Genomic DNA, 22,531 nt, shown 5'->3' on the forward strand with positions numbered 1-22,531 from the left:
CAGTGCCTATACAAGGATCCACACATTAACTTCTGAAGAGCCACATGTGGCTCCGGAGCCACAGGTTGGCCACCCCTGCAATAGACAGATCTTTGCTGTTTACCACAGGGCCCTTGATTAGCACCTAGTGGAGAAGGTGGGAGTGGGTTCCCCTACCAACTGTTAGAGGAGCTGAGGGCTGTTAGCATACCCTAGCATAAGAAAACCTGAATGGAGAAAAAGGCCCTGAAACCAAGGGAATAGGGACCTCGAGAGAGACTCAGGGCAGGCCTGGAGATGCCCTTCACTGGTCCTACAACTGTCCACTGCAGGACTCTGCATATCCTGAGAGGAGAAAGGCACTGCTTGACTCTAAGCCTTGAACTAGCTTCCCACATGAAGGGATTACAGCCAGTGGTGGGTGAATGACAACAGGCAGACTCACCATGACAATGCAAAGATGGAAGGGGCGCGTTGGTGCTGAGTGCCTACCATAGTCAGGGCCAGCTCTAAGCACCAGCTAAGCAAGCTGGTGCCTGGGGCGGCGCTGCTGAAGGGACGGAACTTCAGCTGTTCTTGGGGTGGCAGTCTGGCAGCAGCCCCGGTGGCAATTCAGCGGCGACTCTTCTGATTCGGGTCTCGCTGTGAGCGGTAATTCGGTGGCAACTCCCTTCAATGTTCCTGTTCTCTCCAGCGGCAGCGTATTCATCAGATTTTTTGTTTGTTTGTTTTTTGCTGCTTGGGGTGGCAAAAAACGTAGAGCCGGTCCTGACCACGGTACCTCTATATGCTTATCAAAAGTTATACCCACTATACTGGCTAGTAGGATTGAGCAAATCAATTATGTCTGACTTGACTGATTTGTCGTCTTATCTGTTTGCAGAACCCCCTCCCCCAATTTGTTTACTCTTTTTGCTTTGAAATTTGTTTTGTGTTTAGTTGGTTTATCAAATAGGTGCTATTTGTGTTTGAGGAGGAACCCTATCCAAAGCCCACTGACATCAATGAAACCAGCCCCTCCCCTACCACCATCACTTAGCTTTGGATCAGGCATGAAGGCTCTGTTCAACAAAGCTCGTCAACATATTTATTAGCACCTGCTTAAGGGGCAGGATCAAAGGCACAAAAGGGAGTTAAATCTAACCCAACTCCCTTTTCTGCCTTTGAAACACTCCCCCTATTTGCTGAATGTGTGTGGTGTAAATCCATTGTTCACGTTATAGGGTAAAATCCTTGCCCTAGTGAGTCCCATTGACTTCAACAGGACCAGGGTTTCACCCATAAGAGCTATGCTCATTTATGATCCAATTTAGCAAAACATTTTGAACATATGCTTAACTTTAAGCATCCATTTAAAGAGCTTTACTGTCTTGTGGCCTCAATCAAGTCTTATGCAAATATTAGTGGAAAGTGGAGGCTTACCACTGGGTTTCCATGAGCACTTTTACTAACAAAAATCCCACTGCATGAATGTTTGCAGAGAGTGAACACCAGAAGGGAATAACTACTGAAATACAGAGCAGTGCAAAGTTATTGGCGGAACACTGTTTGCACTACTTTGCCAGCTTCGCTAAATAGTTTAATAAGCTTCTTATTTAAAATGTAATAAGCATTGAATCTCAGCTGGTAGCTCAAGGATTACAAGCTCTTTCTGTGCAAAATTCTACACTTGTGACTCTTTGAGCTGGATAGAATTTAGCACCCGTCTGAATGAAATCAAGATATGGCAAACATTCAAAGTGTCTATGTGTACAGAGGATTATCGAGGGGATGAATCATGCTGTACAATGGAAGAAATTTTTCATATCCTAAGTGGGGGAACACATCCACTACACAGAGCTCTCTACAAAGACTCATCTTGACCCCAAAGAACACAAAAAGGAAATGGGTTGGCCAACTATACTCATTTATTCCAGTTAATGAGCCCCTCCCCCAGGAACAAAAGCCTTTACAGAGCAGCAGTATTTTAGGGTATGTCTACACTGGAAGAGTTACCGCGCCGCTCAGAGAGTGCTGAAGGGAAACCGCTATTGTGTGTTCACACTGTCAGCTGCCTGCGCAATAGCATGTTCACACTTGCAGCACTTGCAGCGGTATTCGGAGCGGTGCACTCTGGGCAGCTATCCCACAAAGCACCTCTTCCTCTTCTGCCGCTATGAGTTGTGGGAAGGCGGAGGGGGTCGCGGGGAATCCTGGGTCCTGTCCCAATGCCCCATGATGCATTGCTTCGCAACAATCCCTGTACTTCCATCCACATTTGGTACCATCTTTCAATGGTTTGTGTACTGCACGCTCTGCCTCTTCGGGCTGCAGGAATGGATCCTGAACTGTTGACCATATTCTGCTCACTCTCACTAACACGTCACGAGTGGCAGTGGAGTTATTCCTTAAACTACAAAGGCAAGAGGAGTTTGATATTGATCTCACCACGCGTAGTAGCTATGACACGGGATTGCTTGTGGCATTCAGGGAGGTGCTGACCACAGTGGAACGCTGCTTCTGGGCTCGGGAAACAAGCACTGAGTGGTAGGATCACATAATCATGCACCTCTGGGATGATGAGCAGTGGCTGCAGAACTTTGGGATGAGGAAAGCCACATTCATGGGACTGTGTGATGAGCTCGCCCCAGCCCTGTGGTGCAAGGACACAAGAATGAGAGCTGCCCTGCCATTGGAGAAGCGCATGGCAATTTCACTGTGGAAGCTGGCTACTCCAGACCGCTACCGATCGGTTACTAACCAGTTTGGAGTGGGGAAGTCGGGTAAGACACAAAGCAGCTCTGCGGCATCAGATTGCCCAGTATCTCCATGAGAATTACATGGCGATCTCTGCGGCAGATTCCCATGAAGTGAGGGAGTCAATCAACACTGTGATCTGCTACTCAGACTAGGCATGTGGTGATACGCGAATCATACAGACACAAGCCTGCTTTCTGCAACCTTCCTGCCCCCAGCAACTCACTTCAGCGATTCCCAAAATCAAAACCACTTACTGGGGCCTCCTTTCCTGTTTGCACTTTGCCAAGCTCTGACAGCTGTAACGGCTAGACTCCTCTGGGGTAGAGAAGAGCTCCTCGCTGCATGCGTCTCTGAGCTCCGAGTCATCCTCTGACTCTGGGTCCCCCTCCACATCCTCGTCCAAGATTTCTTCCTGGCTCGGTCCACTCTCGACTGGTATGTGAGCCACTGAAGTATGCACAGTGGCCTTCACAGTGGAGGTGGGGTCACCACCAAATATCACGTCCAGCACTTTGTAGAACCGGCAGCTCCTGGGCAAAGCACTGGAGCAGCAGTTAGCCTCCCGTGCCTTGTGGTAGGCGTTCCGCAGCTCCTTCACTTTGACCTTGCACTGCAGTGTGTCCCAGTCAAGGCCCCTTTCTGTCATGCATAGTGAAATCTGTCCATAGGTATCACAATTCCTATGGCTGGAGCACAGCTGGGAATGGACAGCCTCCTCTCCCCAAATGCTGATGAGATCCAGCAGCTCAGCATTGCTCCAAGCGGGGGATCACCTGGTGCGTGGAGCAGGCATGATCACCTGAAAAGATGCACTGAGACCACTGCACACATCACTGAGCAAACAGGAAGGGGACTTCCAAAATTCCCAAGGAATTTAAGGGGTTGGGCTCATGGTTGGTCACCTGAGAGCAGGGCAGTAGAGTTCAAACCAATGACCAGAGAGGTGAGACCAGGCATTGTGGGACACCTCCCAGCAGCCAATCACAGCACTGTAATCGACCAGGGTGTCTACACTGGCACCACGGTGCAGTAGCCCCAGCGCAGAAAGCTGTGCACCTCTCGTTGCGGTGTGTTTTTTTAACAGCAATGCAACTGCGCAGTTTTACACCACAGAAAGCTGCTTTACTGAAGAAAAACTTGCCAGTGTAGACAAGGCCTTAGTTGTAACACTTATTCTCTCTCTCTCTCTCTCTGAGCATTGACTGACTTATTTCCATCAGATCCCCTGGTTAGCCATCCTCAAATCTGGAAGATTATTTTCTATCGGTATGAAACTACCATTATACTTGAGCCAACACTCCACTGAAAGACAGCAAACAAACTTGCTTATTGAACAAATCTGTGAAGACTTCATATTAAATTGAATCTCTCCTGGTCTATCAATTTACCAGAGATTTTTACTTTCACTTCTAACCTTCAGAACTCCTCTGGCTTTGATAGAATGGGGCACAGTCCCTGCTGCAGCTCTGGAGAGACATAGCAAAAGTGCTGCAGTGTGGGGGTTGGGAGTGAGAAGCAAAGGTCATTTTAGTGCCTTCAGGATTCTGGCTCTGAAAAGGGCCCTGGTGTAAGTTAGAGCAGCCCCTGGGACTGGCATCCTTTTCACAGCTGCCCATGGGCTGCACCACAGCCCAGAATCCCAGCAATGCCATTGCTGCATGCTATGGGCATGCCTCCTTCCTTCCTTAATCCACCCCCTCTCACTGCCAGTCCTACCCCCAACACACTCCCTATACCAGGGCTTGAGAGGGGAGACAGAATAGGGCTGCTTTGTGTTGTCTTATGCTGCTCCTGTACTGGACAAATGCTTCCCCACCCCAGCCTATTGCAGTTCCTTTACAGCCTATGTATGCCACTCCTGGAATCAGCCCCAGTCTAATCTAAGAACCAAGATTTAGAGAACTGCCTTTAATCAAAAATATGCCCAGTGATTGTCTCTGATCATGCACCAAATTCGAGGAGGGAGGGAGAGAGGGAGATGAGGTAGAGAAAAGGAGGAAACCTTGATTGAGGGAGGGGGGAAATAGAAATTTCCTGGGTAAAATTGGTTTTATCCTGCCATGCTGAGTGCATCTTGCAAGGTGCAGAGTCTACTCAGCTCCCTATTAAAACCTATAGCAGTGGAGACTGCTGAGCACCACACAGGGCTCAAACCCTGTGTCACAACACATACAATGAATATTTTGAATTCAGTAAGAATTCCATACATCTGGATGTACAACATACGCATCCATGTGCCAAAGAAATCCTGCAATATGTGTGTGTCGATCAGACAGGATATAATAATCTGAGATCTATTTAGATACTGTTACTTATAAAAGGGATGCATGAAATGTATCCACTTTGTTCCTTCACAATATAAAAGAATGACCATGTAGCATGTTTTGGACACATCTCAGACAGAATAGAATTTAAAAAAAACAAAAACTACTTGGTATGCTGGGAGATGTGACAAGCAGAATGTGTAATAATTGACTCCTGGGGGAATTCTGCGTCACTGCAGAATTTGTGTCCCCTTGCAGATTCTTTTTCTCAGTCAGAATGTATTTTCTATAGAGAGGCATTGCAGTTACATATTTCACCCACTAGGGGTCGCTGTGGTGCCAGAACAGAGTGAAGCCAGCTCAGGGGCCACAGCAGTGAGCTACAGCAGAAGGAAGGAAGAGGAGGTGCGTTCCTCACAGTGCGGAGGCACATATGGGGGGGTGGGGGATAACAGACAGAGTGGGGCACATGGGGCTGCTGGGGGGATCACAAACTGGGGTTCAGAAGGGCTAGTGGGGGGATAGACTGGGATGGAGGCTGAATGGGAGTGGGGCTGCAGGGTCACATGGGGATGAAGGGGAGGGGGCTGTAGGGGGAATGGGGCAAATGTGCCTGACTGAATGGGAGAGGCTAAGGGTCAGCCAGGGTCTGCATGGGGGAAGCTCCCCAATAATCCCCCACCCCTAAAACACCTGTTCCATACTTCTCCCACCCACACCCAGCAACCCTCCATGTTCATTCCCAGGCTCTTTTCCTCTTCCTTAACTCCTCTGTTACCCCTGACTCCTACAAGCCTTTGCACTGCTTCTGGGGCGTGCAGGAAATACAGTTTTGTATTGTATTGAGAATCAGTGATTCTCAATCAGGGGTACACGTACCCCTGGGGGTATGCAGAGGTCTTCCTTGGAGTACATCAACTCATCTAGATACTTGCCTAGTTTTACAATAGGCTACATAAAAAGCATTCGTGAAGTCAGTACAAACTAAAATTTCATACAACTGCTCTATATACTATACATTGAAATGTAAGTACTATATATATATATATATATATATATATATATATATATATATATATATTCCGATTGATTTATAGTTCTATAGTAAAAATAAGTAATCAATTTTTGAGTAATACAGAAGTGTCACAGCACACTATTTTTATGTCTGATTTTGTAAGCAGGTAGTTGAAGTGAGATGGAACTTGGGAATACGCAAGACAAATCAGACCCTGAAAGGAGTGTATAGTAGTCTGGGAAGTTTGAGAGCCACTGGTTTAAATTAAAAAGAAAAGGAGTACTAGTGGTACCTTAGAGACTAACCAATTTATTTGAGCATAAGCTTTCATGAGCTACAGCTCACTTCATTGGATGCATCCGATGAAGTGAGCTGTAGCTCACAAAAGCTTATGCTCAAATAAATTGGTTAGTCTCTAAGGTGCCACTAGTACTCCTTTTCTTTTTGCGAATACAGACTAACACGGCTGCTACTCTGAAACCTGGTTTAAATTAATTACTCAAAGTTTGTATGAATATGCTTAGTAAGCAACCTTTGTAAAAAAAAACAAAACAAACAAACAAAAAAAAACATTTCCTGAATCTTTTGTTGTTGTTGTCTGTATTGATACAGACATAGTTGCTGACAGGTATTTTTAAATAAATACCAAAATAATTGAATTTGGCATGATTATATTGTGTTAATTTGACAAAATATGTTGAATTTTGCAGAACTTTAAAATATTGTGCACAGAATTTTTAATTTTTTGGTGCAGAATTCCCCCAAAACTAGTAACTCGAAGATGAGCATTTAGAGTCAGTTCTTCAGCTTACATGAGCTGGTGTGATGTGTGTTGTGACTTCAACTGAGTGGTGTTGATTTATATCTCGTGAGGATCTGTCTGAAACAAGATGATAACAAAAAGAGATGATTGTACTCTCCAACTGCAAAGCAGCAGCAGCTGAGGGATGTGGAGTGGGCCAGGACAAAGTCTCTGGAAAGAATGGGATAGTTTCTCAATTGGTGTAAACGTGTGCATTTCCACTGACTTCAGTGGAACTATGCAGATTTGCACAAGCTGAGAAACTAACAGGAAGGAAAAACTTGCTGACTTAGTGTGGTCATATTTATGGGTTCAAAACACTTATTTAGCAGTTTCTCAGATATTTTGCCTAAATGGTTTATTCTAGTGCAAACATAATGCACCAACCATGCTGGACAAGGCAGGATATATTACTCACGTTTATCTGACAACTGGGCTTCTGAATACAAATAGGCTTCTTGATTTCTTTATTGTGGAGGCCAACTCAGCATAGCTCCATGGATGTAGGCCAATTTACACCATCGGAGGGATCTGGTCCCTAGAGATCTATCTAAGTACAGTACATACTAGTCATTTGACACTTCACTGCAACCTCATGTTCTCCGCTGCAGAACAAGAGTTCTCCTGGTGAAGTCAAACATAGCTCCAATTCTGCCAAATGGTTTTTCCATTTTATCTTCAGGCAGCCTTTGTTTTTGCCCCTTCCAAGGGCAGGCCCTCTCTTCCCGCCCTTCACTGCTCAGAACTAGGTCATTATCCAGGGGCTGAGAATGGAGGTCCGGTCACAGAACCACCTCAGCTCAGCCTCGGACTTTTCTCTTTAATTTTTCTACGTCCTTTATTTCAGCCACGGTGCAAAACAGCAGTCTGGAGCCGCCTCCGAGCGTCCCTTCCGAAAGCGGGCAGGCAGTGCTTCGCTAGGACCTTCCAAAACCCGGGGGGGGGGGAAGCAGGGGCGGGAAAACTTTAAAGAAAAAATTAATCCTTTACCAGTGTTCAAAATAAGTCCCCCCACTCGGGGCCTAGCCCCCCCCCCCGACACACACACCCTACCAGGCGTGGGGCTCGGCCACGCGGCGAGCGGTGGCCCGCGGGGCTAGTGGGGGGACCAGCCGGACTCCATCGGCGCCGGAGCCGCGGGGGTTCCCTTCCCTCAGGCGCGGCGCGGGCCGCGAGCCTGCCCCTCCCCCACCCCCTGCCGAGGCGGGGCGGCAGTTCTGAGGGGTCGCCGGTGTGGCGCGAGTCCCGCGGGGGCGGCGGCGGGGGCGGTTGGGAGGGCGCGGGGGGGGGTCCGAAGCAGCAGCTGACCGGAGCCTGTCTCGGAATGGGTGGGGGCTTCACCCAGGAGCCTTGACGTAACCTAGAGGGACCGCGCGCCCCGCTTCTTAAGGAGCGGCGGGAGCCGCCACAAGCCCGGGCAGCGACAGGAGCTGGGGGCCACCGGGCGGGAGTCGGACGCGGCAGCTGGCGGAGGTAAGGCGGGGCTCGGGGCAGCCGGCGCGGGACAGGCTCCAGCACCCCGGACAGCGCCCAGCCGGGCCGGGCTGAGCTCGGGCGGCGCGCGCCGGAGGGGACGGGAGCCCCGGGGCGCTGCGGACGCCGGGCTCCGGGGCGTTCCCCGCTGGAGGCTAGCGGGGCCGGGGGAGGCGCGGGGCTGCCCTGACGCCTCCCCTCCAGCTCGGCGCTGCGGGGCGGTGCCGCGGCTGCAAACACGCCCGGAAGCCCGGCGAGCGGCACCCGGGCTCCCCCGGTGTGGGACGGGCAGCCCCGCAAAAGCGCGGCACCGAGAGCTCCGCCGGGACAGGGGGCTGCTGTTCACAGCTTTACCGCCACCCCCCTCCCTTCGCCCCCCGGGGGACGGGAAATATGGGACAAATCCTGCCGCGGAAGCAACTCGTTGCCCCGGGGCAGGACGTCTGCCCTTGGCCCGCTCTCAGAGCGCCCTTGGTGTTCGCGTGCTCGGCGTTATGGTAAAGGGGACACGCGCGGGACACCCCCGTGCGCGCCCCGCTCCGCGCCCCGCCCCGCCACCTGCAGCTCGCGACGCTCCAGAGCTGGGTGTTTGTCCCATCGCCACCCCGGGGGCCGGTACAGACTGTTTAGATTTATTGACCTCGGGCTCTGGGGTCTTCAAATGTTGAACTATTACAAAAGGCGACTGCAGTGGAGACAGCCACCACTGCTGGCCCGACATCTTTACTGTATAGGTCGATAGGAACCGTTTGAGCAGCACTGTTTGACCATTCATGGGAAAATAAACACACCAATGAAAAGTTGCAGTCTCCCTACTACTCAACTTGCATATAACTCTTGTTACTTGGCTGACAAGTCAATACTCAACCCCTTTGCTGTTTATGGAGAAGGCAGAGTACTCTGCTCTTGAGGCAAAGACCCTCTTCATTATATGGTGTACAGCACCTAGCACAATGGGTCCCCAATCCCTCATTGGGGCCTCTGGGTGCTACTTCAGTACAAGTAAATGCATACTCTGGATAGAAGCCAGAACAAGAGATCACCTCATATATATCTTTAACTCCAAAGGGCCAAAAGAGCAATTACTCTGGGGACAGCTTTGAGCAGGGGATTTCCTGCTTTGAGCAGGGGGTTGGACTAGATGACTTCCTGAGGTTCCTTCCAACCCTGATATTTTATGACAGGCAGCTTAACTGGAGTTAAGCTGCAATAGCTATGGGGATTTATGCTACTATAACATTTGGCCCCAAATCTTTCCATTTTGGAAGAGGACATCTTCTCCTGATGAAAGCATCTAGTTCCTCAATAAGATGTAGCTACCAGCAGACTTTGTCAAGAGAGTATTTGGTAAATATTTCCCTGTCATCACTAGGGATTGTTTTCTCAATATTTTCATTTTATGAGATTTTATTAAGTGTATTTGTTATGTTCAGTGTCTAGCCTGATAAAAGAATTGTGATCCTTCTACCTGAACCATATGATATGGATGCTATAAGTTAATAGGCTGAAATATATAGCAAAAATCACTTTCTCTTCCTAAAAGTTTTCTAAATTTAAAAATAATGGAAGAATTTGAAAGAAAGTCCTAGAGGTTGCAAACAGCGTGTTTCGGGTGGCGGGTAATCAGAACTCCATGTAAAGACTCGACTTCAGGGAATTTTCCTCCAGTTATTTTTAGAGCTGGTTGAAATTTTCCATGAACATTTCTGAAAACTTGTAAAAATATTCACCCTTTTTTCCAAACAAATGAAGCTACTAAGACTCATATCTCTTAGTTTTACATCCATCATCTGGATGGGTCTGGCTTTTGGGAATAGATTAAAGCCTTTTGCCTCTAAGTCACCAATTAAAATTAGCCCAGGGTGGTAGTGACCAAAGAGGTATCAACTTCATAAAACTACCATCACTGTGGTGTGAGCTGGCCTGGCACTTCATTGAGGGCAGGGTTTCTTACAGCTGTAGGGCAGTGTGGGAAAGCTTGTGTTGCCCTTTTTCTGTTGATAAAATGTAGGACTTCAGATCCAGGGTTGTCAAGCTAGAGTTTTTTATGGGCACCTAATTCACTTTATAAATTGCTGTAAATCTCTAAAATGTTAAGTCTCATTAGGGTGTAAATACCCCTTCTCCTCTCCCCCCCACATCCTCCTGTACCCAAACCAAGTAGCAGGGCTGAATGCTGGGGAGGAATCTTACTCCCAAGACATGGAACTTCTCCTAAGAGGTCCTTAGCAGACTCCCTCCAATGGAGGCAGATGTTCTTGCCCTGCACCCTGCTGAGGCTAAAGCTGCATGCTAGGCAGGGAGTGTATATCCCCCTGCATGACCAGTCCTGATTCCATCCATTCGCCTTGCACAGCAGAACAGCACTGTTTATATTGCCCAGGGACCCTCTGTGCCCTCAAAGGCATGGAAGAGGCCTAGCTATACAAAGCTATGCTGTACCTAGATATAGTTTCAGAAGTTAGCTTTGGCTCCCTGAAATAAAATATCCAATTGTTCCCTACAGCAATCTGGGCAAGTGACGTAACTAGCTGCAATACTTGGAAAGGCAGCTTTGGTCACCCATTCAAAAAAGCATTTATGGACTATTTCATGGCCAAAGTCTGAGATAGAAATGTTGACCTCTAGCAGCATGATCAACTCACAGTAGAAGTTATAAGGATTTTTCTTTTTGGTAAACTGTTATCACCTAATACAGGAGCAAGAGCATTTAGTGGATAAAATTCACTAGAGTGGTGATCTTGTGGTGACAGCTAATGGGAAGGTCAGATTTCAGAATTTTCTCTTTGTAGCCTATAAACAAGTATCAAGTAAACAAGTAAATTTCATGATTCTAGCTCAACAGGAGAGTGTCACTGAGTCATCTGTTACAAGGGTGTGTATTTAATGTGACGTGCACACTTCATTCCAGAGCCTTTCCAAAATTAATATATACACACAGTTATACATTATTCTGGAAATGTTCTGAAAGAAATATACTATGTAAAATAGTCCTATTGAAGGGGATGTTCTTGGCCAATTTATATCAGGGGACAAACTGCTGTTTTAGATAAGAAGAAATCTTGAATGAGTTTAGCGGATTTAGCCTTTGGGTAATAAACTTGGATGTTTATATCAAATGTAATGGAATTGAATTAACAAATAAAGTACAAACCAGGCTTAAGGCCAGAAGGGACCAATGCTATCATCTAGGCCAACCCCCTAACACAGATAACACAGGCTGTAGGATTTGATTTCACCCATCCCATTCCTTCATTTAGCCCAGCAACATATGAAGGTTAGATGATTTTTCAACTTCTTTTGTTTTTGTGAAGTTTCAGTGACACAATGGATCCTGGGAACAGAGGAAGAATTCACTCCAATGTGAGACTTATCTGCTGTCTGTTAATCATGGGAGTGTTTTGTGTGACTCCTTTCTTCTGCCAGAGCCAAAATGATCCACTGGCCCTTGGCCGAGCTGATCCCCAGTGCTGGGCGTTCTCCACAGCTGCCTTGCTGGAGATGAGGAAGCCACATATTTCTGAGTCTGTCAATGGTTTTTGGGACTTTATGATCTTCCTGAAGTCATCAGAGAACTTGAAGCATGGGGCTCTGTTCTGGGACCTGGCTCAGCTCTTCTGGGATATCTATGTAGACTGTGTGCTCTCCAGAACCCATGGCCTAGGGAGGAGGCAATTGGCAGAGGCTGAACAGAAAATCATAGCTCTGCATTCTCAGCTCACAGAGAGAAAGCAAGGTTATTACTTCTCTATCCAATACATGTACACCTTGTGGTGGAGAAACAGCAGTAGTGTACATAAAAATCAGACACCAGTAGAGAAACAAGTTTAAATTGGAGAGTGAGAACCAAGCAAGAGTACGATTAGCATTAAAACAACTGAGTGCTTGGTGCTGTACAAGTCAAAGATTAATATGTTCAATAAAGAAGCTTAATCATGCTCAAAAACTTCTGCATGGGAGTTTTGGCTGAGAAACAGCTGCAGATCAGGCCCATATATGATTGACTTTTCCCACAGGGATCATAAGAGGAGGTAGAAGTGAACCACTTGAAACATGTATGGGTACAGGTAGGGAAGATAGATTAGTAACCAAACACATGAAGATATACTGCCTCATTAACAGTGTTACTGGGTAATGCGTGGTCTAGGCCAGCCTTACTCATATGCAGCAGTATCCTACTCCTTGAGTAGTCCAGCTGGAACCATTGTGGAGTATGATACTAAACATGAGCACAATGAATTAATGTATTACTGAATTAATTCATGAATTAATGAATTACTGTGAGTAAAGTTTTCAGCCACTAGCTGTCTCCAAGTTGCAGCCAGGGTCTGGTTACTGGTAGATCATGCAGGTAAAGCTGGGAATCAGGCTGTGTAGGGGCTGTTAGTGTGCACAGATTCTTTTAAAATACATACTTTCTGCTTAAAACTGATACCATACATCATGACACTAGGTAGGATGAAGAGATTTTTAGACACAGTCCAGTGCACACACACTCTTAAAAAAGGAGGGATATTTTACTTCTGTTCTTACTGCTACTCTGTTTTGTGAGTTGTAATCAGTCCATCTAATTTCTTAATGCTGTAGTGGTCAGCTGGTAGTGGTCAGACTGCTACAGTGACAGCCTAATTTTTGTTGTTGTAGAACTATCTAAGCTCTCATCCAAGGTCTTGTAGCATCTTAAAACCAGATTGTTCATATCTGCCTTGCTTAGTCAGTGAAACCAAAAGTCAATTGCTAGAAGGAGATTGCTATCTGCAAATGATATGAGGAATTGAATCGCCACTTCTTAAGCATAACAAATTGTGCAAGCCTGATTCTTTAGTTTGAGCTGAACTATTAGCATTTGAATGATTTCATGGACCAATTCTGGGTCTAGATGGGAGAGCCAAGGCAACTTTCAGTGGGTTACTTTGAATATAAAACAATATTCCAAGTTTCTCCCTTCATACTTCTATTGTATCTTTTCAGACTCAGTTGCTACAAACTGAAATGGTCCTGGTCTTACCTTTTGAAAATATTTAATGATGGCTTACACTGTTTAAACCTAACATACAACAATATGTAATATCTGAAGCAGCCTCGGAGCCTTAGTCACAGGAATATTTAGGATACCCCACTATAGTGGTATTAGTCAAACTAGGCAAAACCCTGAATCAATGCAGCTCAGCTCTCAGGCCCGCTGGCTAGAGAAAGTGGGCTGGGAGGCTGCAGACCAGAGTTCTAGTCCCAGTTCTGCCATGAATCTGCTGTGTGACCTTGGGTAAGTCACTTCACAGTGCCTCAGTTTCCCCAGCTAGAAAGTGGGACTAATGCTACCTCCTTAATAACATGCCTGGAGGTGTAGGGGTCAAGAGAGCTAGGTATTATCAGCACATCTGATTTTGGTACCAAAAGGTAAGTCTCATCAGTTTCACTAATTATATCAATATATCTGTTTATCATTAGTAGCGAATACTAGAGAGTGGGCTTTTATGCAATGAAGGACTAACTAAAGCTCTTCTAAGAGCTGTAGAAATATATAGCTCCACTTAGCACTGTTCTCTTATACATCTCAAAGTGGAGAAAACATTATCTGTATTTCACAGATAGGGAAACTTAGGTGCAGAAAGGTTGAGTGTCTTGCCCAGGGTCATGTCACACGTCAGTGACAGAACTAAGCATAACACTCAGGTACCCAAATCACATTTCCATGTCCTGTTTGCTATGCCATACTGCCTCCTGATGGTGAATCCTCAGGGTAGAGTCAGTCTAAAAGGTGCTTTTTAATAAGCACCTTAAAGTTCAATATCAGTTACAGAAAAAAAGCCATCACTTTCCACATCAAATATATCAAATGATATGATAAATAATTCATACCCACTGAAGTACTAGTTGACCAAGCTACAACGTTAGCATATTGCTTGCCTTTAAGGAATTATTAATTAAGCTTTAAGCTGAATCCCTTAAGAGTCCTTCAAACAAACACTGTTTTTTACATTGCCTAACTACTGAAATCACACCAACTCTCACATTTTTCTCTCCTCCCCCATGAAACCAGAGTGGCTTGTTGGTAAGGGTTTCACATAGCATATCTGATATGGTATGATCTTACATATAGATATATTATAGGGAACTATTTTACAAGCCCTGTAAAAATCAGACAATGAAATGTCCAACAGAATCAGCCCTCAGGGCTCCCTTCAGGTTTTCACTTAATTTGCCTCTGCTTTCACCAGTGGCTCTGTAAAAGGAATACTCTCAAATGAGGTGCTTATTCTGTCTCCAAAGTTCCAAGGCAAACATGCTTCATGCACAAGTCCAGAGATGGCCTTTCATAGCCCTACAAATTCAACATGCACTGGCTTTCTTTCTTTCTCACACTATTGCATGAGGTCAGATTCTACCTCCACTATCCACCTGTGCAACTCCCACAGTGAGTTTGTACAGGTGTAACTAATTAAACCTGTAATTAGATTTTTAGCATGCAATCCTGCTGACTATGCACAAGAGAAGGAAAATAATCAAGCTTGTTCTCTCTTAGCTGTGTTGGCTCTGCAGGGCTAACAGGAGTGAAATGCAGTAAAAGCTTACTTATGTCCCTAAAATAAGCAGCTATGATTGTAATAAACATAGGGAGCAGGTCTGTTGCTATTTTTACCTAGAGAGACAAGGTAGGTGAGATAATATCTTCTATTGGACCAATTTCTTTTGGTTCAATTTCTTCTTCAGGTATGGGATATGTACTCAGTGTCACACTAAATACAAGGTACAACAGATTGTTTAGCATAAATAGTTAACACATGTTCTAAGTGACCATTCAAGGTAAGGTGGTCCATTAATACCTTTACACTCATAGGACAAAAAACAGGGGGTTAGTGGGTTACAGATTGTTGCAAGTGTCTTTATTTAGACCATGACTTTTAGCATCTAGCAAAGTTATCAATTTAAGCTCCCAGACTTGTTTTTGAAGGTCTTGTGCATGTTTTCTTTGAGGATGAGGACTGAAAGGCCAGATATGGAGTGGTCGTTTTGTGAAACGTGTTTGCCCATGGGTGATAGTGTTTTTGTCTTTTATTGTTTTTCTGTGTGAATTCAGTTGAGAGCATGGTAATTGTCTGGTTTCACTCGCGTCGTTGTTAGTGGGGCATTTAGTGCACTCGATGAGGTACATCACATTGTGATAGGCATGTGTAGGTCCCTGGGGGGTTGGTCATCTTAGCAGTGGTGGTATGACTGCGGGTTTTACATCTGTTATGCCAGGGTCTGGTGCTGCTTTGACTTGGTGGGTTCTACTTTTCAGACTAGAACTACACTTAACAAATCAGCTTGCTGGCTTTTGGGCCTCATCCTGCAGTCATTCAAATAAAGAGCAAGATTCCCAGTGAATTAAATGGTAAAGGATCACTGTGGAACTGGTCTGAAGCCTAGTGAAATTGAGAGTCCATTGACTTTGACAGGATTTGGATCAGGTTCTGATTGTGACTGACAGCAACAGACAAGATTATGATTCTGCATTTCTTACCAGGAGAAAACCTATTATTGTCTTGTATGGCTTATACTAAGGTTCCAGGATAGGGTCCATAATGTAATTTGGACCCTATTCTGGATTTCAAAGTAATTTGCTAACTAGGGACACTTGCTTAGTTTTGCCCATTGTAAGACTGCATCTGATCCCAATGATTGGCTCTGATTAGTTGGATACAACATTTATCTTAAATATCAGACTGGCAAAACATGGAGGATGAAAGCTACATAGGCTGCCAGCTTTACATTGTTTGGAAGCTGACCCTGATTTCCTCAGACATGTTTTCATGTCCCTTTCTTTTTTTTTTTTTTTTCTCCCTAATTTCTAGGGACATTTGCTCACAATCAGAGGACACGAGTGCTGAACAAGAAAGAGCTGATTGAAGACTTAATAAGCATCCATGTGCACAAGAGTGGATCTGCATTACTCCGAAGAGTTATTGGGGGGGGCTAGGGATAAAGAGGAAACAATTTGTCTAGTCTGAGGTTTATCTGTACAGTGGATATTTTTTAAACAATTTCCTTTTGGTTTTTGTTTTTAATTTTCCTTGGAAAGCTGCTCTAGGTGGAGGGGGAATGTCTGTACCTATCAACATTGTACCTTTGGGTTAGTTTTGACTTTTTGGACTGTTGTGGCTTTTTTTTTTAAATGATGCCCATGAATTCAGTCTCTTTAATAAACTGCATGATTTATAAAGTGTTATCACCTTATCATGTGCATGAGCTACTGAAACTGTGTCTGGGGGGGATGCTGGAGAATAAGGCCCAGTCATGCAACTGGACTTATACAGGCAGAGCAGGGAACCAACACGGAGCTCCACTGAAGTCAACAGTTTTGCCTGTATGGATTCAATTGCAGGACTGGAGTCAAGTAGCTGTACTTGCTCTGTTTTAACTATATTTTTATGCATATAACACAGCACAAACAGCAGCCAAAACATCATTCTATTTAAAAAGAAAATGTAAAGAGTTAAAAAATCCAGGACCTCCAAACTTCAAGCTTCCAGTTTTTTCTCATAGGTTAATAAAACCCAAACATTCTCCACACCTTAAGTGAACAGATGTTCTCAAAGTTAATTTTCCAGGAAGAGTGTCCGTAAACAACACCCACATGCATATTCATTTTGATGATGTACAAGGGCAGCTGTTTCCCTCAGGTAGCACCTGATCCTGCTCCACTGCAGTCAATAGGTGTTTTGCCATTGATTTCACTGGGAGCAGGATTGGCCCTGAAAACCCAAAATGAAATAAAAGTCAAAAGTAAGAAACAAATATATTCTGAAAGAAAGCACACATACAAATGCTTTCTGTGTCAGTTTCAATCAATCCATGGTTACCTTTCAATTCCCAAGGCTAAGCAGATCAAAGGGATGCTAGAATAAAGTTAAATGCTGTACTGTGACCCAGGCAGGCAGGCTGCTTCCCCTGTATAGAGCCCAGCTGACTTGACCCCTGCAGATCACAATGCAGCTTGAACCTCAAATTCTTATCAGGAATGGAGAGCTCATAGATACATTGTAGAACAGGGTGAGTAACTCATTACTAGAGCTGGGTGGAAAATAGTAAATATTTTCTACAAAAAGTTCAAACAAATTTCATGGAACGTTCCTAGATTTTTTCAGAAAAAATGTGAAAATCAAAAAACCCCAAACATATTACCAATTCCTTCCCTCTCCCTGAAAAATTGTTTTGGTTTTCCATTGGAAAAAAACTGGAAAATTTAAACCAAGTGAATACTTCCCCCATATAATCATCATCTTTTTTTGGGGGGTGGGGGGTGTCATTACATAACAAATATTTTGTTGATGGAAATGTTTCCATTAGCTATGTGTGACATAATCTGGATATTTGACAAATTTTGCTGCTTTTTCTGTTTGCAGATTGTCTGCAGATAAATCACAGTTTCTTCAAACTAACATAATTCAGTTTAAAGAATTATTCAAAACTATTACCATTGAATGATATGTTGACTTCAGGAAACTGATTAAATGTGCCATTCATTGCAAGAATTTAATATTCAAAATTGTGGCTGTTTTTAGTGGATGCCTAGGTCAGAGGGCATGTTTCTATTACCTGGCTGAATGAATGTAACTCTTAAACTACGTCTACACGACAAGCTGGGAGTGCGATTTTCCTGTGTACGCATACTCATACTAGCTCTCAGCAAGCTAGCAGGAATATAAATAGCAGCGTAGCCACAATGCCATGGGTGTCCGCAGCGAAGGCCCAGCTGAGCTGGGTCAAGTACATACCCACTGGTGTACTCCACTGCCACTACCTATGCTATAGCAGCTAAGCTGCTATTTACACCTATGCCATCTCAATGAGAGCTAGGCTGAGTATGTGTACGCAAGTAGGGACATCACACCCTAGCTCGCAGAGTTGCCATCGTCTTAGAGTCCGGTTTCCAGACTTCAAGTTACAAATTTTAAGTGACTTTCCTTGAATATTCTGCAATATTTTTTATTCTGGCAAATGTATCTGCCAGAAAACTCATTTACTGATGGACTCAGTCCTGATAGGTGCTAGAAACTCTGCCCTAATCCAGAAAAACAAATAAGCATATAGTTGACTTAAAGCATGCACGTATTCCCTTTGGGGAAATTCTGGACCTATTAAAGTCGATGACAAAACTCCCATTGGTCTCTGTATGGCCAGGATTTCACCCATTGACTTCAATGGGACTACATATGTACTTAAAGTTAAGCTTGTGTCTAAAATATCTGGGGAAACAACCCCAACAGGAGCATGAACACAGGGACAGAACCTCTATTTTCAAATATTTTGCAACTTTCACCAGCTTTAACTGACTCAGGCTGTGCCTACTAGTGTGTCCCCAGTACTTGCTTGGGAGTGTTGCCAGAACCATTCTTGCACTAAGTTGCAATACCAATTGGTATTAGGGCCTCATGGTGCTAGGTGGTGTACAAACACACACAAAGGAACAATTCCTGACCCAAAGAACTCACCGTCTATGAAAACAAGTGATAGACAAAGATTATGGGGAAGAAGAATACAATTCAGTATACACATATGTACACTTGCAATTGTTATTACTATGGATAGACAATTGATAGATGGGGAGAGCTGGCACTGTCTCCCAAGATTTCACTAGTCAGTAGCAGCGGAGAGATTCTCAGAAGACACTGTTTTCTGTCTCTGACATGCTTTAGGAGGGGCCTTCAGGAAGAGGCTACTACTATGGGCTTGTTTTTGCTACGGAGCTAGATCAGTACTGCTGCAATCAACGCAGCAGCATCGATTTAGCAGGTGTAGTGAAGACAGCTCCCATCGATTTCTGTACTCCACCTCAATGAGTGGTGGAAGCAATGTAGGCAGGAGAGCGTCTCCCATCAACATAGTGTAGTGTGGACCCCGTGGTAAGTAGATCTAAGCTACGTCGACTTCAGTTACGCTACTAACGTAACTCAAATTGTGTAGCTTAGATCGACTGGCAACGGTAGTGTAGACCAGGCCTGTAACTGTATATACTTTCCCTCTCTAACAACAGGACCCTCCATCCTCCTTTCTCCTGTTGAATAGCAGGATTATTGGTGAAAAGTAATTGCTGGCCAAGACAACATTCAGCTTTGGACCAATTCACCATACAGCTCTGCATCAGCTCTTTTCCTTCATTAAGAAACTACAGCAGCCATTTGACCTTTGAGGAAATGGGCAGGGAAAGGTGTGTGCGTGGGCGTGGGGTTGAAAGAATAGTTTAGTTTATAACAAAAGGTCATAGTATTACGAAGAGGTCTGGAAGCTGCTGCTGTAAGGGAAACCATTCATGGTATTAATTTTGCTGAAATAAAAGAGTGAGGCAATTAAATGTAAACTTGCAAGTAATAACATTCCTGAAGGAACTGTTACCTCAGGCATTTTCTCCTGTCTGAAGACCTCAGAGCCTAATTCCATTTCATAGCATAGATCTTGTTTGTTTTTGACTGGAGCTCAATTGCTTGGCATGAAAATGATGACGTTGATGCTTGCTGTAAATTCACTGACTCTAAACTGGGACCCTGTCACAGGCTGGCTGGCGCTTTAAGGGGAGTTGGGCTCAGCCTTGCCTGTGAGGTAATAGCCATGCACCAGCTGACCCTGATGTAGTGATTTAATGACACCCAGTAGCCCAGGCTGTGAAAGGGTTAGAGTGGACTACAGAGAGCGAACAAGCAAGCAGAAAGAAAGAATTCAGCCATAGAACAGAGCTCCTGGAGTACGTTGCTGAAGGGAGTCATAGTGAGTAATATATGTCTGTCTATCAAGGGTGCGCCAAGGAAAAAGGAAAGGTAGTTCTGTGGGCTAGTGTTCTAGAGGAGGACCAAGGAGCTAGGCAGACCTAGGGAGAAGGCTGAGGGTATGTCTATATTGCAGCTGGAAGTGAGGCCTCCTTGCCTCCCACTAGTATGCTAAAAATAGCTGTGTGGATGTTCCTGTGGCAATAGCTGAGGCTCAGGCTAGCCACCCAAGCTCAAGCCCACCTTGGTCTGAGCCCATAGGATAGGCTGAGAAGTATCCCAAGAGAGGCGGAAGGATCTCTTATTGGGACTTGTGAACTTCTACCTGGACTGCTGTTACCCCAGAAGGGGCCTGGACTAGATGTGGCTTAGCCACAGCGCAAGTTTGGATGGAAACAGGCCACTGTGGGACCAAAGTGGCTGACAACTGAGGTGCTAGATGCAGACACCTTCAGCGTGATGCTCTAACTCTACAGCAGTGAGTGGAACTGCTTACAGGCTCTCAAGGACAACTGTTAAGAAGAAAGTATGTACTTGATTATGAATTGCAACTGTGTGCATTCACAGGGCCCTGCCCTGCAATCTTAAAACTCAATTCCTGGAATCAGGCTCATTGCTCATGCTCATCTCCCCAGCTGCCTGACACCACCACCACCCCCTGCAACCTTAAGAGTCGCTCTGATGTGAGCCAAGTGTACTGCTGCCCCTTCCTTACTATTCCTCAGCCTGAGCACCATAAAGGGAGTCTAACAGAACGTAAGAGCTGCCCACAAGTAGGGACTGTGGCCCTTTAACCATATTTTAATAGACTAGAGATGGCTGCCTCCTGTGGGTCCTCCGTTCCTCTATGTGTTCTATTTCTTCTTGTGTCATCTGGACACCACTGATAGAGATGGCTGTGTAAGGGGAAACCATCTCCTTTGGCAAGTGTAAACTATGAGCCACAGCTGTGGCCCTGTGTCTGGGCTACTATAAAGGGGCAGTCAAGGATTCTCTGCTATAAGGGAATTCCTAGGTGGTATAAAGCTGGCATAGTCAGCTCTATTACCCACTCCCAACATCAGAGGATGTCAGGACAGAGTGGGAATTCACGGCACTCTGGATGATCCTCAGCTGGTGGAGCAGTCTCTAGGGGATGTTGGAGGATATTTTGGCCCTTGCTGTCTACAAGAGCATCAGAATGGAAAGGTAAGTTAGAGCCATCTTTCTCCTCCACCCTTAGCTGTGCTGAGGATTTAGCTCAATATCTGTAGTATTTAGATCAGCTGGTTCAATGGAAAATACTGTCATTTATTTATATTTAAATAATACAAATAAAGCCCAGACAAGAAGCAACACGTGCTCTAACAATTAGATTTATAATCTGAAATCATTAACACCCAGCAGAAAATGTGCAAACAATGACTGAATTCAGCCAATCAGTGCAGAAAAGCTGCACTTTTAGCACACCAGGAACATACCCCCAGCTTTTTCCCACCTCCACCTCCAAATCCTTATCAAATAATTTGCTTTTACACCATGCATGGAAGGGCATCAAGGTCAGGCTATTTTGGACCATATTTTTGTTAAAACAGAATTCTGTACCACCACTTTGCTCTGTTCTCAGAGAGGATCGTTATCGTCTTCTGGGAGTGAAGTATCAGTACGGTGCGGTGGGATTCATCCATATGAAACCTGCAAGTGCAAACCTTGAAGTCCTCACTCAGGTCTTTCTTGGGCCAACTCTCAGACTTCAGCATGAGCTGGCCTGAGGCAAACCTGAATAAAAACAATGTTAAGGCTTCAGGATTTAGTCGCTTTTATTTATTGGGAAATGGGCAGCCAAATAGCTATGCACCATATGAAAATGTACTTCCTTATGTCGCAGGCTGGGTCCATCAAGCATAGTGTCCTAGGCAAATGGGACTATGTACTATACTGTTTTTACTGCCAAGGCTACTAGTTCCCATCCAGATCTTATTCCCCCGGGCTTCTGTGTCTCTTTATGGGGATATAGCTATACCTGCTTCCTACTGTTCCCTATTGCCCTGCCATTTGTTCCATTTCTTCTTGTATTATCACCAGCCAACTAGCATTTTACCTTCTTTAATGTCTGTTCATTTGTAGATAAAGTCTTGTTAGCATCTAGCTCCTTCCCTTCATTTGTCATATGTATTCTTTGACATCTGTGTTAAGCATGATTTGGGGCTTCTGTGACCAAAGTCTATATGAAGAGTTAGGAATGTTTATTACCGTGATCACTACTTTAAAGGTTTCTTGAGTGGGTGGCTGAGGTCTTGCCAAAGAAAAGCCTTCTATTCGTCTTGATTCGAGTCAGATAGCTTCCTTTATCTTGATGCCTTATAATCCTATCAAGACTTCTAAAAAACAGAACTTTTCTAGGCAGAAAAGAAAGCTGTCCGTTGAGACTGCGTCTCCTTGTTAAACGCCATGTTTCAGTCTGCGTAAATGTTGCTGCACTATTTATGGAGCTCTGTTTCAGCATATGACCTTCTTCACTTTATCTTTTTCCAAC

At 44.9% G+C, this 22,531-nt stretch overlaps 2 protein-coding genes across 2 annotated transcripts in view; one reads left to right on the forward strand and one right to left on the reverse strand.

The window, feature by feature from the left end:
* Positions 1 to 8,144: 8,144 nt before the first annotated feature.
* FAM237A (family with sequence similarity 237 member A) lies at positions 8,145 to 16,347 on the forward strand. Its single transcript, XM_074968009.1, has 3 exons — positions 8,145 to 8,272; positions 11,587 to 12,008; positions 16,108 to 16,347. Exons 2-3 carry the CDS (start codon positions 11,600 to 11,602, stop codon positions 16,230 to 16,232), a joined length of 534 nt encoding a protein of 177 aa, XP_074824110.1. The 5' UTR covers positions 8,145 to 8,272; positions 11,587 to 11,599; the 3' UTR covers positions 16,233 to 16,347.
* The window catches only part of DYTN (dystrotelin), a 60,963-nt gene continuing 54,211 nt past the window's right edge, over positions 15,780 to 22,531 (reverse strand). Inside the window, exon 16 of the mRNA XM_074968008.1 lies at positions 15,780 to 17,007. The gene's annotated coding sequence lies outside the window, so the exon portion shown is untranslated. The remainder of the gene's footprint in view (positions 17,008 to 22,531) is intronic.

The sequence above is a fragment of the Natator depressus genome, chromosome 11 (genome assembly GCF_965152275.1).
Source record: "Natator depressus isolate rNatDep1 chromosome 11, rNatDep2.hap1, whole genome shotgun sequence".
Classification (NCBI taxonomy): Eukaryota; Metazoa; Chordata; order Testudines; family Cheloniidae; genus Natator; species Natator depressus.

Excerpts from the sequence above, each read along its gene's own strand:
- FAM237A (XM_074968009.1), top strand. The coding sequence starts at position 11,600 with ATGGATCCTGGGAACAGAGGAAGAATTCACTCCAATGTGAGACTTATC. Across the intron at positions 12,009-16,107 it reads GCTCACAGAGAGAAAGCAAG|GGACATTTGCTCACAATCAG; the intron begins GTTATTACTTCT and ends CCTAATTTCTAG.